We start from the raw sequence: 17,597 nt of genomic DNA, 5'->3' as shown, positions 1-17,597 counted from the left end.
TGTACCTTGGTTGCAGGCTCGATACATGGCCCTGGTTGGGCATGTGTGGAAGGCAACCAATCGATGTGTGCCTTTCACATTGTCCCTTCCTCTCTCTAAAAATCAATGGGAAAAATATCCTCAGGTGAGGATTAACAAAGAGAGGGACAAAGAGAGAGAAAGGTGCCCAGTCAGGTTTTGATTCCTGGTCAGGGCATATGTGCAGATCTCGGGCTCCATCCCCAGAGGGGGAGTGCAAGAGGTAGCGATCAATGCTTCTCTCTCATTGATGTTTCTATCTTTCTCTCTCTTCCTTCCTCTCTGAAATAAATTAAAAAAAAACATATAAAAATAATAAAAAATAAATAAAATGGAAGCAGTTGTTACCCCAGAGCAGCCCTTCAGAGAACTGAGGTAACTATGGTAACCATTGGGGACCTGCCTTTTACTTTGGAAGATTCCAATTCTAAAACTGTTGGTTGGATTTGTGCAAAGTCCCATGAGGGAGAGCTGGTGAACTTTAAGTGCTGATGTTGGGGAGATAGCAACCTTTTCATAAAAAATGTTGTTTCCTAATTGACAGTAAGAAATGCTAGTCCTATGGAGCAGTCAGAAATCCTAATATCTAGCAAACTTACCTTTCTTAAAATTGCAGTATTCAAGGGGGGAGAAAAACGCGTAGGGAATACTGAAGAAATTGAACTGAAACACCAAACTTTCCTTTATAGCTGCATATATTTTAAGAGCAACAAAATAGACAACTTTCTCAATATAAGTGGTCATTAAAATGTCAAGGAAGGGCCTACCTATTATTTAACATTCCCATGACCCTTCAATAAAAGCACTGCTTATGTCAGCATAGGAAAAATGGAATAAAAAATATATGTATTTACATATAATTATGAAAAGTCCTCACCTTTCTTGCAATTTCTTGAGTTTCTCTGGGTCTGCCTTTTTTTCAGTGGCTTCTTTTTCATCTATGAAACCAAAGACTGCCCTTCTGTCCCCATGACCACTTTGATTTGAGAAATCGGACACTGCAAAGAAAGTAAATGGCATATTTTCTTGCAGGGACCCAGGCACAAGCAAGTGTCCTTGTAAGTTCATTCCTGATGGAAAGGAGCTGGAAGGCTCCATCAGTGGCATGCTGCTTTGAGAGTTTAGTAAGAGATCTTCTGTATACACTGGAGCCCTCTGAGATTGACTTGTTAAAGGATTAGCTTCTGCTCCCCTGACACCAAATTCATGTGCACTGTTTACTGGAAAGTAACTGTGGTTTTCGACACTGGCAAATGAATTCCTGCTTCTAATCGGAGACAGTGGTTGACGAACATTAAACCTTGAGTTTCCCTCTGAGTCTGAACTGTGAACTAAAGTAGATGTCATTGACAAGTCTCCTGGAATGTCTTCTCTCGGGGCAGAATGCATTATTGATCCAGGAGTGTTATAAGATGAATTTGTTGATGATCTCGGAGCTGCTGGTCTACCAGAAATAAAAGAATCAAGAGAAGTACTAGAACTATTTACATGGGGTTGCCATTCTCTTTCACAATCATGGGTCCCAGGCCTGTCTTCCAGAGAAGTAGGATCACTAAATACATTTTCAGCATTGAGATCATCATCTAGATTGGGTTTGAATTTGGTGTCCTGTGAATGAAAGGTCTTTTTCTCATTTTCATGGTCACCACTGTCATTCTCTTTAGGAGACTCCCCATCAGGCAGCCTGGGGTCTTGGAACATCCTTTGCCCAACAGAAGGCTGCTCTCTCACCGGCTCCATTACATTGCTTATTCCTAGTGAGCCATGACTGGACTCATTTCTTACAGAATTAGCCCTGCAATTCTCAGGATTTTCTTTAAAATTTTTATTTTTGGCCTGAGTTCCAAGAAATTGACTTCTCTTATGATTGGAAGGAGAATGGGGTGCGTGCATACCAAGCAACAAAAGTTCTTCCTCTGCGTGGATTTCCTCTTCAGTGTCATCATCTTCTTCTCCATGACTTAATGATAACATGGAATAAAAATCTTCATCTCTGAACCTAAATGGCACCCTTCTTGACCCCCCCATGGTGGTGGTGAAGAGTGGTGGCCCCAAGGACTCACTCAATACTCGAGGACTGTTCATTCCTGGGAAGGCCTGGGATAGTGCTGGATGTGGCTCATTCTGGGAAAGGGCACGTGGGTCCCCTTTTCTGGTTCTTTCAGAGGTATTCTTGCTCATTGCCAAGGGCTGTGAGGATGGGACCAAGTTTCTTCTCTCTAGAATTGGCCTCTTCAGCTTAGTGTCACTTGCCCACATTGGGCCTTCTCGTTGAACTGCATCTGCATTGAGAAAATACAAATTTATCCTTTTACTATAGATGCTCACGGATGAAATACCTCCACTACCAAGGGTGAGAGTCTCTTAAGCAACAAACAAGCTTAGAGGAGAAAAGACATGTGGTCAACATGGCGGGAGGGTATGAGACTTCTGCACCAGAGCTGGCTTCCTCGGACTGCTTCTGACTTCTCCTTTGTATGTTTGTGGGACTCAGGCTGGTTCTGGGGGAATGGGCTGACCTGGAGGCTACACATCCTTTTCTGCAGAAGCTTCAGGCAGACTGTCCAGCCCCAAGCCAGTCAGGGCTGGTGATGTGTAAATCTCTCAAATGGTGGTTTTTATTCCAGTATTTGTTGGAAAGGAAAACCAACACTCCAGGAATGACTTCTACAAAAACCACTAGTGCTTTGTGATCTGAATTCATACAACACACATTTATGACACACTTGCTTCACACACAGCTCTACAAAATCTTAAGAAAAGTACAGTCTGCCTTGGCAGATTGGGAGGTAGGCTCTAGAAGCTGGTGCCCAATTAAATATATGATCTGTGATTGCATTTACTACTTAGTGCAAATAAAAATCAATAATGCTCACATTACCTCCTCTTTTCCACTAGCCCCTAGTCAATTTGTAACCTCTGGCTATAAATACAATTTTACCAAACAATCATTTGGTTAAAACTTGCCTTATAAAAATAATGACTAAGCCTACTTATTGAGAGCTTACTAGTACACTGAACAGGCCAGGCACCATGTTAACTGTGTCACATGTACATATTTAGGTTCACAATCCTATGAAACAGGTACTACAGTCACACCACATTTTAAGTGAGGATACCAAGGCTTAGGGAGATCACGTAACTTGCCCAAGTTCATACTTCTAGTTGGTGATGGAGTGAAAATTTGAACTAAAGCCTGCCTGAGCCAAAACCGGTTTGGCTCAGTGGATAGAGCGTTGGCCTGCAGACTGAAAGGTCCCAGGTTCGATTCCGGTCAAGGGCATGTACCTTGGTTGCAGGCACATCCCCAGTAGCGGGTGTGCAAGAGGCAGCTGATCGATGATTCTCTCTCATCGATGTTTCTAACTTTTTATTCCTCTCTCTTCCTCTCTGTAAAAAATCAATAAAATATATTAAAAATAAATAAATAAATAAATAAATAAATAAATAAATAAATAAAGCCTGATACCCCGTTTGTCTTCTTAAGATACATGGTTTGCATTATGCTGAAGAAACTGGCTGGCCGGGCCAGCGTGGCTCTGTGGTTGCGTGTTGACCTATGAACCAGGAGGTCATGGTTCTATTCCCTGTAAGGGCATATGCCCGGATTGTGGGCTTGATCCCCAGTGTGTGTGGGGGGTGCAGGAGGCAGCCAATCAGTGATTCTCTCTCATCATTGATGTTTCTCTCCCTTTCCCTTCCTCTCTGAAAAAAAAAAAAAAAGTATTAAAAAAAGAAAGAAACTGGCTGGACTTCCAATTTCCTTGTGAAAATGAGCATCCATGTAACTCATCGTTGTCTGTGTGTGTTGTTGAGGGTTCTTTTCTTTTTTTTTTTTTTTTTTAGCATCTTGACGTGCATAGGACACTGAAAATACTTCTGTGATCCCACTTACCTTTGTCCCCTCCTGACTTTGGCCTTCCCCCTCAGCTCCCTGGCTGCTAGCCTGCAGGATCTGACAAAGCCCTTGCTGTCCTTACCATTCGATTTCTAAAGCGGTTCACAGTTCATCGTGTAGAGTGGACGGGACTCCACTCAGTTGGACAGGTTCAGGAAGGCCGCGTGATAACAGCTCAGGCAGGTGAAATGCAAATCCTCCGAGCATGTCTGGCTCAGACAAGGGCAAGTCAATACTGACTTGCTTTAATTGAGGCCTCCCAGGGGAGCACCAGCTCGAGTCTCTAACGTCCTAATGTGCTGTAAGCCTCTTTTATTGTGAGCTGCAGGGGACACTCAGCTGCTCAGTGCGAATCTTTACTCATCGGCTCTTCTAGAAATCATTTACGCTCTCCTACCAGGCCCCTCCTGGGTTTTATAAGCCCCGGTAATAGACATATCAGCAATGCCAGAATGCCCTGAGCATCTGGCTGTGTACCTATAGGCCGGAACCGAATCTTCTGGTCGCTCCCTGAACTCTCAGAACCTGCCCAGAGCCAGTTTGGTTCAGGCTTTGGGAGACACCTAATGAGCAAAAGAATCAGCTGGGGCAGCTTCTGCAAAACAGAAACCGGGAAGTCAACAGGAGCCATAAGCTTATTTCCTGGAAGCCACCAGCTGTCACCTGGTGACCTGGCCTCTGGGGCAGGAGGAGTCACAGGCTAAGTGCTGCTGCAGCTCCTGTGGATGCGGACACCCCAGGAAACACATCTCCACCCTTCCTGGCCACCACAACTGCCTTCCTCTAAAACTTCCATCAGCGCCTCCCGGGTGTGCGTGTGTGTGTGTGTGTGTGTGTGTGTGTGTGTGTGTGTGTGTGTGTTTCCCCTAAAGGTGGCAGACTGTGCATTCTATATTTATGCTATTTTAATCCTATTTCTTTCTTGCGTCTATCAAATAGGGAGCAGATTTCATAGTTGGAGGCCTGGGAATCAACACCGGTGTGGTATGCCAGGGATGTGCTATTCATAGAGCAGCCCCACAGATGCTGCCTGGGCCTCTCGGAGGCCCTGCATGGGCTCCAGCAGTGAATGGCGTGCCTGCCATTTCCAGGAGTTCAGCTAGATGCAACTGAATGTTCTAGGTGCGGGAAACCAGAAACGGCATCCATCTGCCCTAAGACGGTCTTTGGTCTGGACTTCTTCGTGTGCTTGGCCAATAGCTGCCTACATTCGGACAGCCATATAGTTTTAATTGTTTCCCTCTGGTTATAAAAGTAGTCGATATTCACGGTAGAAAATGTGGAACATACAGAAGAGGATGGAGAAACAAAAACCACCCAAATTCCAAAACTCACATGGCATTGCCACTGCCCTGGAATTCCGGGATAGATTACAAACTCAAGATCCCTGGGCTGGCCCTGGCCGGTGTGACTCAATTGGTTGAGCACTGTCCCATTCTCTGAAAGGTCCTCGGTTCGATTCCCAGTCAGGGCACCAAAAAAGACCCCTGGGCTGTTTTCATCTTGCAATTGTGCATTGGTGTTAGCATTTGAACCCTGAGTTAACACCTTTAGGAGGAGCACGTATGTGCTGGCTGATCCCAGGCCCCACCCACAGCCCTTGCTATCTATTTCCCCTGCCATACCCACCCACCTATTCATGGAGGCATCTGGGACTCTCTTATCTGGAAATATTGTTTTAAAAAAAACAAAATTGGGATATTTGGCTATATGCAACTTTATGTCCTGCTTTCCTTCCCTAAAACTGTTATGAGCATTATCTCCTGCCATCAATTTTAAGAACAGGATCTTAATTCTGATATAAGGGTACATTACAGTATATAAATGTATTGCAATTTAAATTTGTTGAACTCTTCTCCTATCATTGGGTATATGGATTGTTTCCAGGTTTTTGCTACCATAAATTACACCAGGATAAATGTCCTTGCCCATGCATCTTTGACTATCTGTCTTATAGTCTTAGAATAGATTTGTAGGAAATGGAATTGCAAGATCAAAAGGTACAAATTTCTACCTTTTGACACATTGCTAAATTCCAATTTGTACCAAGTTACCCTACAGGTGGGATATGAAAGCATCTCTCACAGCCGTGTTACCAGGCTTGGCATAGCATCTGACACAATAGTGCCTGGAAAGTTAGTTATTAGTGTCATTATCAAGTATTGAGAATTATTTTAAAAACCTTAGTTAATTTGGTAGGCCAAATTTTTCTCATGTAAACTTACATTTATTACTTAGGGAGGTTGAACTTTTTACCCCCAAATGTTTATCAGCTACCTATTTCTTCTGTGAAATTATCTGCTATGCCTCTTCCCCATTTTCTATTAGGTATTCATATTCTTGGTGTGTGTTTTTTTTATTGATTTGTAAGAACTTTCTATATACTACCTCTCAGATACAATTCAAACATCTGGGCCCTTCTCCAATTTATGCAAATGACTTTAGAATATGGAAAAAAGAACTAAAGAGAGATTACTGAGGAAATAATTGGGGGAAGATAAGGAGCCCTGGGCGTAAGAGAAAATTGGGACAAATTCTCAATGAATCTCTCAGGATAATGGAAGTTGTCTTTTGGGTGCAGGTGGAGGATTGTATGAGCCTCATGGGTCTAGGAACGTTTCACGCATGGGGAGCTTCACTTTTTAAATAATATTCGAGGGTTCATCAAGGGCTATTGGGGAGGTGGCTAGAGAGAGACCAACAATAGTTCACTGCCCCCTATAGTCATGTGCTGGTCAGTACATGATTTCCTTGAGCTAGTATAGCAATGCAATGAGATAGATTTTATTATCCTTATTTTAAAGGGAACAGTAGCCCAGAGTGACTATTTGACCATCTAGGGCTCCACCTCCAAGAGGAAGAAGTGCTGGAATTAGAAGTAAGCTCTGCCCTGCCAGAGCATTACTTCCCTGGGTCCTGTGGGTGTCTGGTTGCTACAGGTTCGCATATGCTCTAATCTCAGGCCATCCAAACACTATCATGTTCTATATTTACACGTGTCTGTGTCATATCCTATCCAATAAAGAGGGAATATGCAAATTGACCATCACACCGTCACAAAGATGGCGGCGCCCATAGCCACAAGATGGCAGCGCCCAGTCCCCTCAGCCCCACCAGAATCCCCCAGTCCTTTCAGCCCCGCCATGGGGAGGGGGGTGGCAGGTGCACAGTGCGGCCGGACCCGCCCTCAGGCCCCCAGCCTCCCAGGGCCGACCTAAGGCGCAGGCAAGCCTCGGATGGCAGCTGCCCAGCTGCCCAGGGTGGGCCCAAGGTGCAGGCAAGCCTTGGATGGCGGCTGCCCAGCCGCCCAGGGCCACCCAAGGCTCAGGTAACCAGGGTCAGCCGAGGCTTGGGCTGCCGGCAGTGGCAGCAGCAGAGGTGTGATGGGGGCGTCGCTTTCCCCTGATCGCCGGGTCACCTCCTGCCCCTGAGGGCTCCCGGACTGTCAGAGGGGGCAGGCAGGGCTGAGGGACCGCCCCCCCTCCAGTGCATGAATTTTCATGCACCGGGCCTCTAGTTTTAAAATAAAGGCTACTGTGTTCAGTGGGTGTTGAGGAAGTGTGAGCTCAGTGGTTTCCCCATGGGGAAGGACAGGTCCATGGCAGGGCTGGCTGTCAGGTGGGGCTTTCCTTGAGTCCTCAGGTCCTGTCCTTCTGCCACCACCGGAGAGGGCGACATGGTTAGCAGAGCAGCAATGGCTTGGGCCTTAGCACAAATGCGCAGGACTGAAAGAGGCGGTGTCTACCAAGACAGCATTTTGAAATGAAGTATACATTCATTATGATGTTATTTCGTACAGTAAGATCTTGACACCTTGGATCAGAGGGGAAAAGGTCTCTGTGGGAGGTGAGCAGTCTGCCACCCACAGACACTCCTGGGGGGCGGGGGGGAACTGTGGGCAAGTGAGACATTCCTCCCCTCCCCCCGTCTCTACCCTGAACCCAACACCTAACACGCAAATGCCCTCTCTGGAAGCCTAATGGCAGGCATCCACTCAAAACCATGCATAGTCACGCTTATGGAGGGATGATGGAGAAAAATAATAAACTCCCCCGCCCTGCTTTCCCCCTTGGAGAAGGGAACTAGGGTCAATGGTTTGTTTTCAAAACCTTGTGTTTCATTGTAAGGTACACTCTCCTTTACATAAAAGTACAAGTGTCTAAACACCCTATAGAATTCGTCAGATAACAGGATAAGCCACTTCTCTCTGAGGACGAAGATGCATGAGCCACCGGTCCTTACCTGCTCCCCAGAGAGCCGGCGCCTTCCCTGGCAGCTGTGATTTCTGTCTGCTTCGGTCCCCAGCCCCTCTTGGGCTATGCATGTCTGGGCTGACCGTCATTCTTCCCAGGTTTGGCCTCCTCTTCCGTGACAAAATCTGTGGTGGCGGGGCTGCTGAAAGGTGCAAATGAATTTTCCATAATGAATATTTTACAGGAAAATACATTCTGTATAAAGAATGCTTATAGGGCCCTAGCTGGTTTGGCTCCGTGGATAAAGAATTGGCCCGCGGACCGAAGGGTCTTGGGTTCGATTCCGGTCAAGGGCACGTACCTCGGTTGCAGACTTAATCCCCGTGCGGGAGGCAACCAATCGATGTGTCTCTCATTGTGTCTCCCCCTTCCTTCCCCTCTGTCTAAAAATCAATGGGGAAAAAATCCTCATGCAAAAAGAAGAAAGAATGCTCATAGGGCCCGCAATAGGGAAGGCAGTTAAGAGAATGGAGCCAGGAGATCAGAGGAGAAGCCTGGTCCCACACCCTTGTAGCCACATGGGCTTGGGCAAAGCACTTCTCGAAGCCTCAGGTTCCCCTAACACAAGAAATAATAATACCTACTTCCCCGCTGTTTTCACCGTGAGTGGGTACCTGTGACACCTGCAATGTCTGTTCTTTTGCTAAGAGGTTTCTAGCTTCCAGTTCAGTGATGTTGGGATGGGCCTGTTGTTAACACTGTCAAGAGCTCTGTACAGTCGGGCGCACAAAGGCCCTGCTCCTTCCGTGCCATCCAAGTCCGAATCCCAGCCTTTTTGTACCTGCACGTCCATACCCCCAGATGGTTTATTGGCAGCTAACATGGCCTTCCAGAAGGATCCCGAGCATCTGAGGACCATATACTCTTATTCTTGCCTTTGTGGCCCCCACCACTGTGCTGGGATGATACACTCTCAGGAAGACAATAGCTGAAGTGCTTACATGGACTGAATGCCCAATGAATATACGTAAAAATATACATACATATATATTTTATTGATTTTAGAGAGAAAGGAAGAGGGAGAGGGAGCAAGAGCTAGAAACATCAACGATGAGAATTATTGATCGGCTGCCTCCTGTACATCCCACACTGGGGATCGAGCTCGCAACCAAGGCATGTGCCCTGACCAGGAATTGAACTGTGACCCCCTGGTTCATAGGTCAACGCTCAACCATTGAGCCATACCAGCCGGGCAGGAATATACATTTTTAAATTCACATCTTGAACTAGGTTGCTAATTGGTCTGAATAATCTCATGTTCCTTCTTCACCACTATTAAGCATTAGTGCCTGTGAGTTTGGGAGTCTCGGTATTTTCCATGCATTTCTACAAGTTCTTGAGTTCACAAGTAGTTAAAAGTGTGAGTATCTGGACTAAATCCTTCCAAGAGAATTTTCCTGGCTCATCCCCTTTTGGACAGTTCAGAAATTTCATAAATAGCCGTGGCCAGTAGGCAACAGGGGTGAAGCTGGGAAGGGTCCCCCAGTGTGTGCGAGAGAGCAGCCTTTTTGGCACGTGAGGACAACTGGATTTATGTTCCCGTGTAAGTTGTGGTTGTGTGAATACTTTTCATTCAGAGTCAGGAAAGGAATGAAGTTCTCCTTGGCAGCCCAGGAAGCCTCGTTTAGCACAATGGTTGGATACTGCCTACTTCTCCTGACAGGCCCCAGGAGGGGCAGGCAGTGGGTTCCGCGCCCCAACACAGAGAGGACCATGGTCCACAGGGAAGTTACTAGCAGAGGGAAGCTTACAGCAAGTTGGCGGAGCTCAGAGAGGCTGTGGGCATGACCATGAAGGAGAGAGTTCCCCAGAAAATGAGAATATATTCTTTGGAGGGTGGAGAGTGGTGACTTGGACACAATTTCACTGCCCAAGAGGAGAAGGAGAGGAGGAGGGTGACAGAGAGGGATCAAGGGCTTTCCAGTAAGGGACCCAGCACAGAAGATGTGAGAGGCATTTTCTCTGCGCCTTCCTCCAAGCTGGAGGCTTCTCTTCGAGGGTGCATCCCTCCCCAGTTCTCAGAAGTCCACAACTGCCCCTACCTCTCACCAGACTGACAGGGTGCGAGGAAGCAGCGGGATTCTTATTTAATGCGGAAGAAGCAAAGGGGGGGCCAGGCAAGGGGCAGGCTTGGGGCTCAGGCCAACTCCAGTGCGTATTTGGGACGTGGCCCAAAGGTCCTGGGCACAAGCATTTACTCTGATTTCCAGCAGGAGTCCCAGCAGAATATTCAAATTTCCTTCTCAGCCAGGCAGCAGAACATCACCATTCCCCAGCTCTCCCCCCCAATCCTCCCCCCCCCCCGCCCCCCGCCATCCACATCCCCTCACACCCTCAGGGGGAGTGATCCTCTCTCTCAGAGGGCCTGCCAGCCAGCAGGTCCTTCAAGGTCTGTTTCCAATTTTACATCCACCAAGTCTGCTCAAACTCTGCTTTGCTGAGAACTTACAGGCTTCTATGGCCTTTCGCATCTAAATATTCTAAAAGTGCCTGATGCGTGTGCCTTCTCCCTCCAGCTGGACGGTAAGGTCCTTAAGGACAGAGCCCCTGTCTTTAGCCGGCTGGTGTGTTGCCACCCACTCCCCTCCACCTTGCAGGACAAATAAAACTCGCCTGGTATGATTTGCATGGCTGGAGAAGATGCATCCAGCTGAAACTATGGTGATTTCCAAAAGTAGAACCATTTTTTTTTTTCCTTCTGCGAAACACCCAAGATGGCTTAAGGTAATAGGTCATTTTGTTTTCTTATTCAAAAAGTGCCTTCTTCAAAGCATCCGTTCTTTTAAATGATTTCCATTACCACGTCTCCTCTAATCAAGTTTTCAACAAACTAAAGTAATAAAGCTGAACGACCAGAGACTGTTTTACCGGATCTGGCAGCCAAGAAATCACCACTGGTGGTTCAGGCAGGATCCTGCCTGAGGTCAGTAATTTCCACCTCAGTATCTGCAACTGCATAATGGGAATATTCCTCTCTTGTTGAGTTAGCAATAATGTATGTACATGGTCTAACTCGGTGTGTGGTGCATATGAGCTGCTAAAAATGGTAGCTGCTGCTTCTACTATAAATAGTGATAATAATTGGAAATCTGAAGTCACTCCCAGGAGAGAACTGAATTGGACCAGAAACTTATTGTCATGCAGGCTCCATAGGCTGAGAATAACTTATTCAGTAACCTTCATTCCTGACTCTCCCTCAATCCTTTTACAAAATCCAAAAGGCAAATAGCAACTTCTTTTTTATTATTATTATTATAATTTGTTCAACAAATACCTGCGTGTCTTTGCTATGCAATAATTTGAGGGTTCACAGAGATGAGGAAGACATTTTGGTCATGACCTTAAAGATTGTAATCTAATTTGGCTGCACCACTGACTTCTTCCCTGTGGAGCCGTTTAGGTTCCATGGAAAGCAAACTCGTGTGAAATATTCCTTCTCCGTGTGCAATTGCAGGCGTAAATGAGGTGACCTAGATTGCATAGATTTTTATGTACCTGGACTCCAGTTCTTAATCACTCCACCCACTCCCCAAAGTGAACCAAATGTCAGCCTTTTGGGGCCTTTCTCGGGATGTTGCTCACCGTGGCACGATACATACATTCATCTGAGGAAGGCCAAGTAACATTTACACGGGAAGGTAAAATATAACTCCCTCTGCAGGTGGTAGGCCCTGTGCCTTACAGAGAAGGGAGGGGACTGGGTTCAGGAGCTCCGTCACCAGGCAACTCGACATCCTGAAATTGGTCGGTGAACACTGGGGAGTCGGTGGTTTGCTTTGGACAATGCAAAACCCATATTTTGTGTTGGGATCTGAGCAAGGTGACGCCTCCAGTAGCAAGGAAACCCAGCAGCTGTTGAGATCAGAGGTGTCTTGCCTCAGTTCTCTTGACAATGTAGTTGTTGATTAAATAGTTCTTCATTGGACCAGGAAAGGAAACAAAGATAGAAATCTCCTATTTATACAAGTTCCTGATGACTGAAAATCAGGGCCATTGCACCTAAAAATTGCTCAGTGCCTCCCATCACTTGCCATAGTACAGTTCTTTCTTTAAAAACTTTTAAAATATATATATATATATTATTGATTTCAGAGAGAGGAAGGGGAGAGGAATAGAAACATCAATGATGAGAGAGAATCATTGATCCGCTACCTCCTGCACGCCCCCTACTGGGGATCGAGCCTGTAAACCGGGCATGTGCCCTGACCAGAATCGGTCTGTGACCTCCTGGTTCATGGGTCACATGAGCCACACTGGCCGGGCCATAATAAAGTTTTTGGTAGACAAAGTTGAAAAGAATGAGAAACCAAACAATACAATTCCTGAACCTTGACCCCTCACCCTTTCTACCTTGACTCGGATGCCCGGTGCCTAGGAGATACCAAGATTCTGTCCAAAAGATGCCTTTTTAAACAATTTCATTGCTTCCTTTCGATGGTGGGAAGAATGACAGCTAATTACCAGCGCTGGGGTTGCCTCGTGTAATAGGCAGCTTTCCGTACAGTCACAAATAACAGGCCGCATCTATCTGAGTGTGCTGGAAATGTGTGTTCTCACGTACCCAGAGGAGATCTTCATTAAAGCCTAATTATGGACCATAAATATGTTTTATTTTGGAACCCAGGAGGTGGGATTTTTGATTTGGGGAAATGCAGTGCCTAATAAGTAGGCAGAAAAGGGAATGTAAACAGCGACTGAGCCCTTTAATTTGTCCCTCTTCAGTGTGGTGCGAAGGGGTTTCAGTTCCAGCGTGTGTTTCCCCAAGGCCCTGGCCCCGGCGCCACTCCCAGGGCCGCCTGGTGGGCGCACACGCACACAGCCCGGGGGCTGATCAGACGCGAGAGCCCCTCCGCTTTCTGGTGGCCACGTTCCCGAGGGTGCCGGACACGGGAGTGAAGAAATCACATGAGCCTGGAGAGAGGACGGGATTTTATTGGTGGTTCACTCCTTAGCGCTAGAGGAGGGTTGAAGTGGCAGCCGCTGTCTTCCTGCTCCTCCCCTGCACAACCTCCTGGGTTTGGTTGGTCTTGGCATGGCCCTCTGGGCCCCCTCCCGTCCACCTGCCTTCTGGGAGCCTGATGTCCCCCTCTCCCCGACTCCACTGTGCTGTGTGCCTTGCCAGGGCCGCTTACCACAGGAGGTAAATTTTACTGGGCCTCCTGGGGCCCGGCAGGCACAGCACAGGGATCTCCGATGGGGCGGGCGAGGAGATTGGGAAATAGCACAGGGCTGCTGGCGACTGGGGCACAGGGCTCGGGGAGGCCGGGGCGCTCACAAAGGGGGGGAAGGACACTCGAGGGAGGTGGGGGGAAGGGCCCTGGGCCACCGGGGCGGCAGGTGGCACGAGCGGCAGGAGGAGGCAGCAGTAATTGGTATTGGGCTGCAGGACGGGGGAGAAAGCAAAGACGGAGCAGTAAGGGGAATATTCAACACAGAACAGGGGGTGCTCGCTGCTGTCACCTGCACAAAAGAAAAAGAGCAGTCAGGAAGCAGCACTCACGGCGGGAAAGGACATAAAAAAAAGTCTGGAAATGAATCGAAACTCAAAAATTGTTCTTTGGGGGTGACCTCTCCAGGGGTCGTGGGGCAGGAGGCACCTAGCTGGGATGGCAAGGTCACTGAAGAGTTCACCAGGAACATACCTTTCCCCACCCAACAGTCTCTGGCATCCCTGACAGATGCTGGAAAGTTCTCCCCCCACTAAGTTCCTGTGTGGAAGCTCTCGGTCCCTTGCAGCGCCCACAGGCCGTCTAATGAGCTGTTCCGGCAGCAACATATGGTGGCCGGCGGGATCTCACTTAGGTAAGGCTCTTCCCCTCAGCCCTCCAGCTGCCCCCGGTCGGAGGTGGTGGGCATGCCTTCATCTGGCCTTTCTGCGGCCGAGGGGAAGCGTGGGGGAAGAGGGAGAAGCCGAGAGACCCCGGTGGGGTCATGGGAAGGGAGAGGGCCGAGGGGGGGGGGAAGCAGGTGGACGAGGGAGGAGTCCAAGTGAAGTTAATGATTGGTTCGCTAACTTCACACGCAGTCTGCCAACCTTGCTGAAGGCAGAATAGGGGCACCTGAAGGAGAAGTCACGATCAGAGAGACCCCCTCAGGTATGACAAATCTCTCAGCTCTGCCACTAACCAGCTGGGGCACCTTGGATCAACGGCTTACCTTCCTGACGCCTGTTTCCTCGTCTGCAAAATGAGACAGGTGTGCTCTCTAGCCTTGCTCCTCCAAGGGTGGTCCTTGGACATCATCTGGGAGCTTCTGAGACACGGGAACCCAGCCCACCCAAACCTACTGACTCAGAACCTGCAGTTTATCAAGGTCGCTGGTGTTTCTTGTGAACTGGAACGCTTGAGAAGCAAGGCTCTGGGATAGGTGCCCAAACCTCTCTGACGAGAATCAGCTGTAGCGCCTGTTAAAAGCCCCGTTTTGCAGGCACCTTTTCTGGAGGTTCTGACGCTCTGGGTCAGGAACGGGGACCAGGAATGAGTATCTCCCTGGTGATTCTTAACATCAGAGAAGCTTAGGAGATGCTACAGCTAAAATCAGTTCCAGTTCTAAAATACCATCATTGTAACCACCCCGGCTGAAAACCACCAAAGGCATGCCTTGTTTTTCTGGGCTTTTCTCTGTGCTTCACAGGTGTTGTGGTTTTTTTTTGTTTGGTTGGTTTTTTTTTTACAAACAAAAGGCAAGACCCTTCACCAGCAAAAACATCCACGACTTAGTGCATTGTGACCGTCGCTTTATCCTGGGGTCTGGACCTGAGCCCGCAGTGTCTCAGAGGTGTGCCTGACCCTATAAGGCAGGGGTCTCGTCCTGAGTTGCTGGAATCCTCTGCAGCACCTGACGCTGTTATCCACTCCCTCCTTCCCAAACGCCTCTCTCGGCTCCTGCAGGGAGTGGTTCTTCCTCCTCAGATCATTTCTCCGGAGTTGTCTTCACGCATTTTCCCCTTAACTGTTCTCAGCCCCCAGGGTTCCTTCATCGTCTCTCTTCTTACTCCGTCCACTCTCACGGGGAGACGCTTGTGGTTGCGGCCGCCTCTTGCTCACTGTAGGCCCTTGGATTCCTCCTGGCAGCCGGGGTCTGTGCTGAGCCGCAGACCTGGGTACCTGGGGGCTTCCTGGCATTTCCTCCTGGCCCTCCTGCCTGGCCCTCCAACGCAGCACCCACAGCAGGGGACCCACCCTCTCTCACTTTCTCAGCCTTGGCAAAGGCAACCACCGCTGGCCTAGCTTTCTGGGCCAGGACTCCAAGTTTTCTTCGATTCTTTCTTTTTCCTCATGTCCACACCCAGTAGTCACCAAGTTCCGTCAGGGTTACTTCCTGCAACGTCCCTCAAGCTCGGCCCTCTTCCCTATCCCCTCTGCTTCTGCTCCTGGTCAAGCCCTTCTCATTTCTCTCCGGGTCCACGGCAGCTACTGCTTCTCTGATCTCGGCCTGTGTCTGGCCGTCCTCACCTTCCCAGCCAGTCCCCCTTTCTGTGCTACAGCCAGACTCAGCTTTAAAAAAAATGCCTGTCTCCTCCAATCACTTCCTGCCCGGCCTCTGTCCATGACTGATGCTCTATCGCCTTCAGGATGACATTCAAGGCCCTGGGGGACCTGGTCCTTGCCTTCCTATAGGGTGTCAACTTCATACTCTACACATCCTAATTGGCAGCCTGACCCTAAACCAGAGCTTCTCAAGCTCAAATGTGCAGAGGGCTTGTTAAAGGCAGGTCTGACTCAGTGAGTCTGGGTTGGGACACGAGGGTCTGTATTTCTTTCTTTTTTTTTTTTTTAAATATATCTTTATTGATTTTAGAGTGGAAGGGAGAGGGAAAGAGAGATAGAAACATCAATGATGAGAGATAATCACTGATCGGCTGCCTCCTGCATGTCCTTTAATGGGGATCAAGCCTGCAACCCAGGCATATGCCCTTGACTGGAATCAAACCTGGGACCCTTCAGTCCACAGGCTGACGCTCTATCCACTGAGCCAAACCAGCTAGGGCGAGGGTCTGTATTTCTAACAGGCTCTCGGGTGATGCCTCCTAGTTTGGGGATACCTGGAGACTCGAGGCCCTAGCTGATTTGTAGTTCCTTGATGTCTGTCTGTCCGCCTCTCTCTTCCCCTCTTCTTTGCTCTCTCCCCTCCATGCCTTGGCACACTCAGCATATCCAGCCGGCACATCTTTCTTGCCTTGCTCCTCTGGCTAAAGCCCCTGTCCTTCAGGGTTCTCACCCCGCTCAACGCTCTTAGAACTGACCGTGGTCAGGGCATGTAGGTGTCCTTCCTGCCCGCGAGGCTGTGAGCCCTGGAGGGCAGGCCCTGTGTGTTTTATTTCTGTATCCCCGGCACCCATGCAGTGGCTGGCAGGTAAGCATGCAGTGAATGAATGAAGTGAATGGATGAGCGACGGGCGAGAAAACCAGTGCACCCTGGCATCATATACCCGAGGACGGTGGGGGCAGTTGAATGTATTTGCTAGCATCCCACAGGGACTGGATAAATGGATGTCTTCATTGATAATCAAATAATGAAAAGGTTTTATAATCAAGTTATAGTCTCTCTTACATCTCAAACTACAATTTTCTCTTATGAAGAGGCTAACCTGAGAGTAGCATATGGTGTTGGGCAGGCTTCATAAGCAGAGGGGGGATTGGGAATTAACCTTTACCCAAGGCCTAGTCTATACCCAGGATTTTAGTCCTCCTGTCTGCCTGGTGAGGCAGGTAATAACTCCATTTTGCTGATGAGGAAACAGGAGAAGTTGACAGTTCACATTTATAGGCTATAAAGCAGTGGATTAGGATTCTGAGCCAGGACTTCAAATTCTGCTCTGTGATACCCTGAGCCCCTCTGTCTTGGAAGCATTAGCATAAAAGGGCTGACAATTATGATGATCTGTGTAAAAATGGCAGCATTCACTTATGCTGGTTGTTTTCTAACTTGGGCAGGTAATTTGGAAAGTTGTTGAACAGCCCAGCCATCATGGCTCAGTGGTTGAGCGTCGGCCTATGAACCAAGAGGTCATGGTCCGATTCCAGTCAGGGCACATGCCTGGGTTTCAGGCTTGATCCCAGTGGGGGGCATGCAGGAGGCAGCGGATCATTCTCTCTCATCATTGTTGTTTCTCTCTCTCCCCCTCTCCCTCCTCCCTCTCCCTCTCCCTCTCCCTCTCCCTTCTTCTCTGAAAATCAATATAAATATATTTTTTTAAAAAAGAAAGTTGTTGGACACCAGCAGACTTGCCTGGAAACCCATTAGCCTTGGCCTTTCAGAGAAAATTTTCAGGATTTATTTTCAAGGTAGGTTATGAAGATTTGGAATTTGCCTCACATTTCTCTTCCAAGCTCCTCTTCAAATAGATATTCCCCAATTCAAAAGAGACCACGGTAATTTTAGATGCTTATCTTCATAGATTGAATTCACTGCTTTTTCTTAGTTTT

The 17,597-nt window shown here is 48.1% G+C and overlaps 1 protein-coding gene across 1 annotated transcript in view; it reads right to left on the bottom strand.

Annotated features, from left to right (window-relative positions):
* MARCHF10 (membrane associated ring-CH-type finger 10) overlaps positions 1-17,597 on the bottom strand; it is an 81,961-nt gene that overhangs the window by 25,138 nt on the left and 39,226 nt on the right. Inside the window, exons 5-6 of the mRNA XM_079797498.1 lie at positions 8,159-8,311; positions 896-2,300 (exon numbers count right to left, since the gene is read on the bottom strand). Of these exons, the coding sequence (XP_079653624.1) occupies positions 896-2,300; positions 8,159-8,311 (1,558 nt within the window). The remainder of the gene's footprint in view (positions 1-895; positions 2,301-8,158; positions 8,312-17,597) is intronic.

The sequence above is a fragment of the Cnephaeus nilssonii genome, assembly GCF_951640355.1.
Source record: "Cnephaeus nilssonii genome assembly, chromosome: 19".
In the NCBI taxonomy this organism is placed as follows: domain Eukaryota; kingdom Metazoa; phylum Chordata; class Mammalia; order Chiroptera; family Vespertilionidae; genus Cnephaeus; species Cnephaeus nilssonii.
This window is presented reverse-complemented; position numbering and strand designations above follow the sequence as displayed.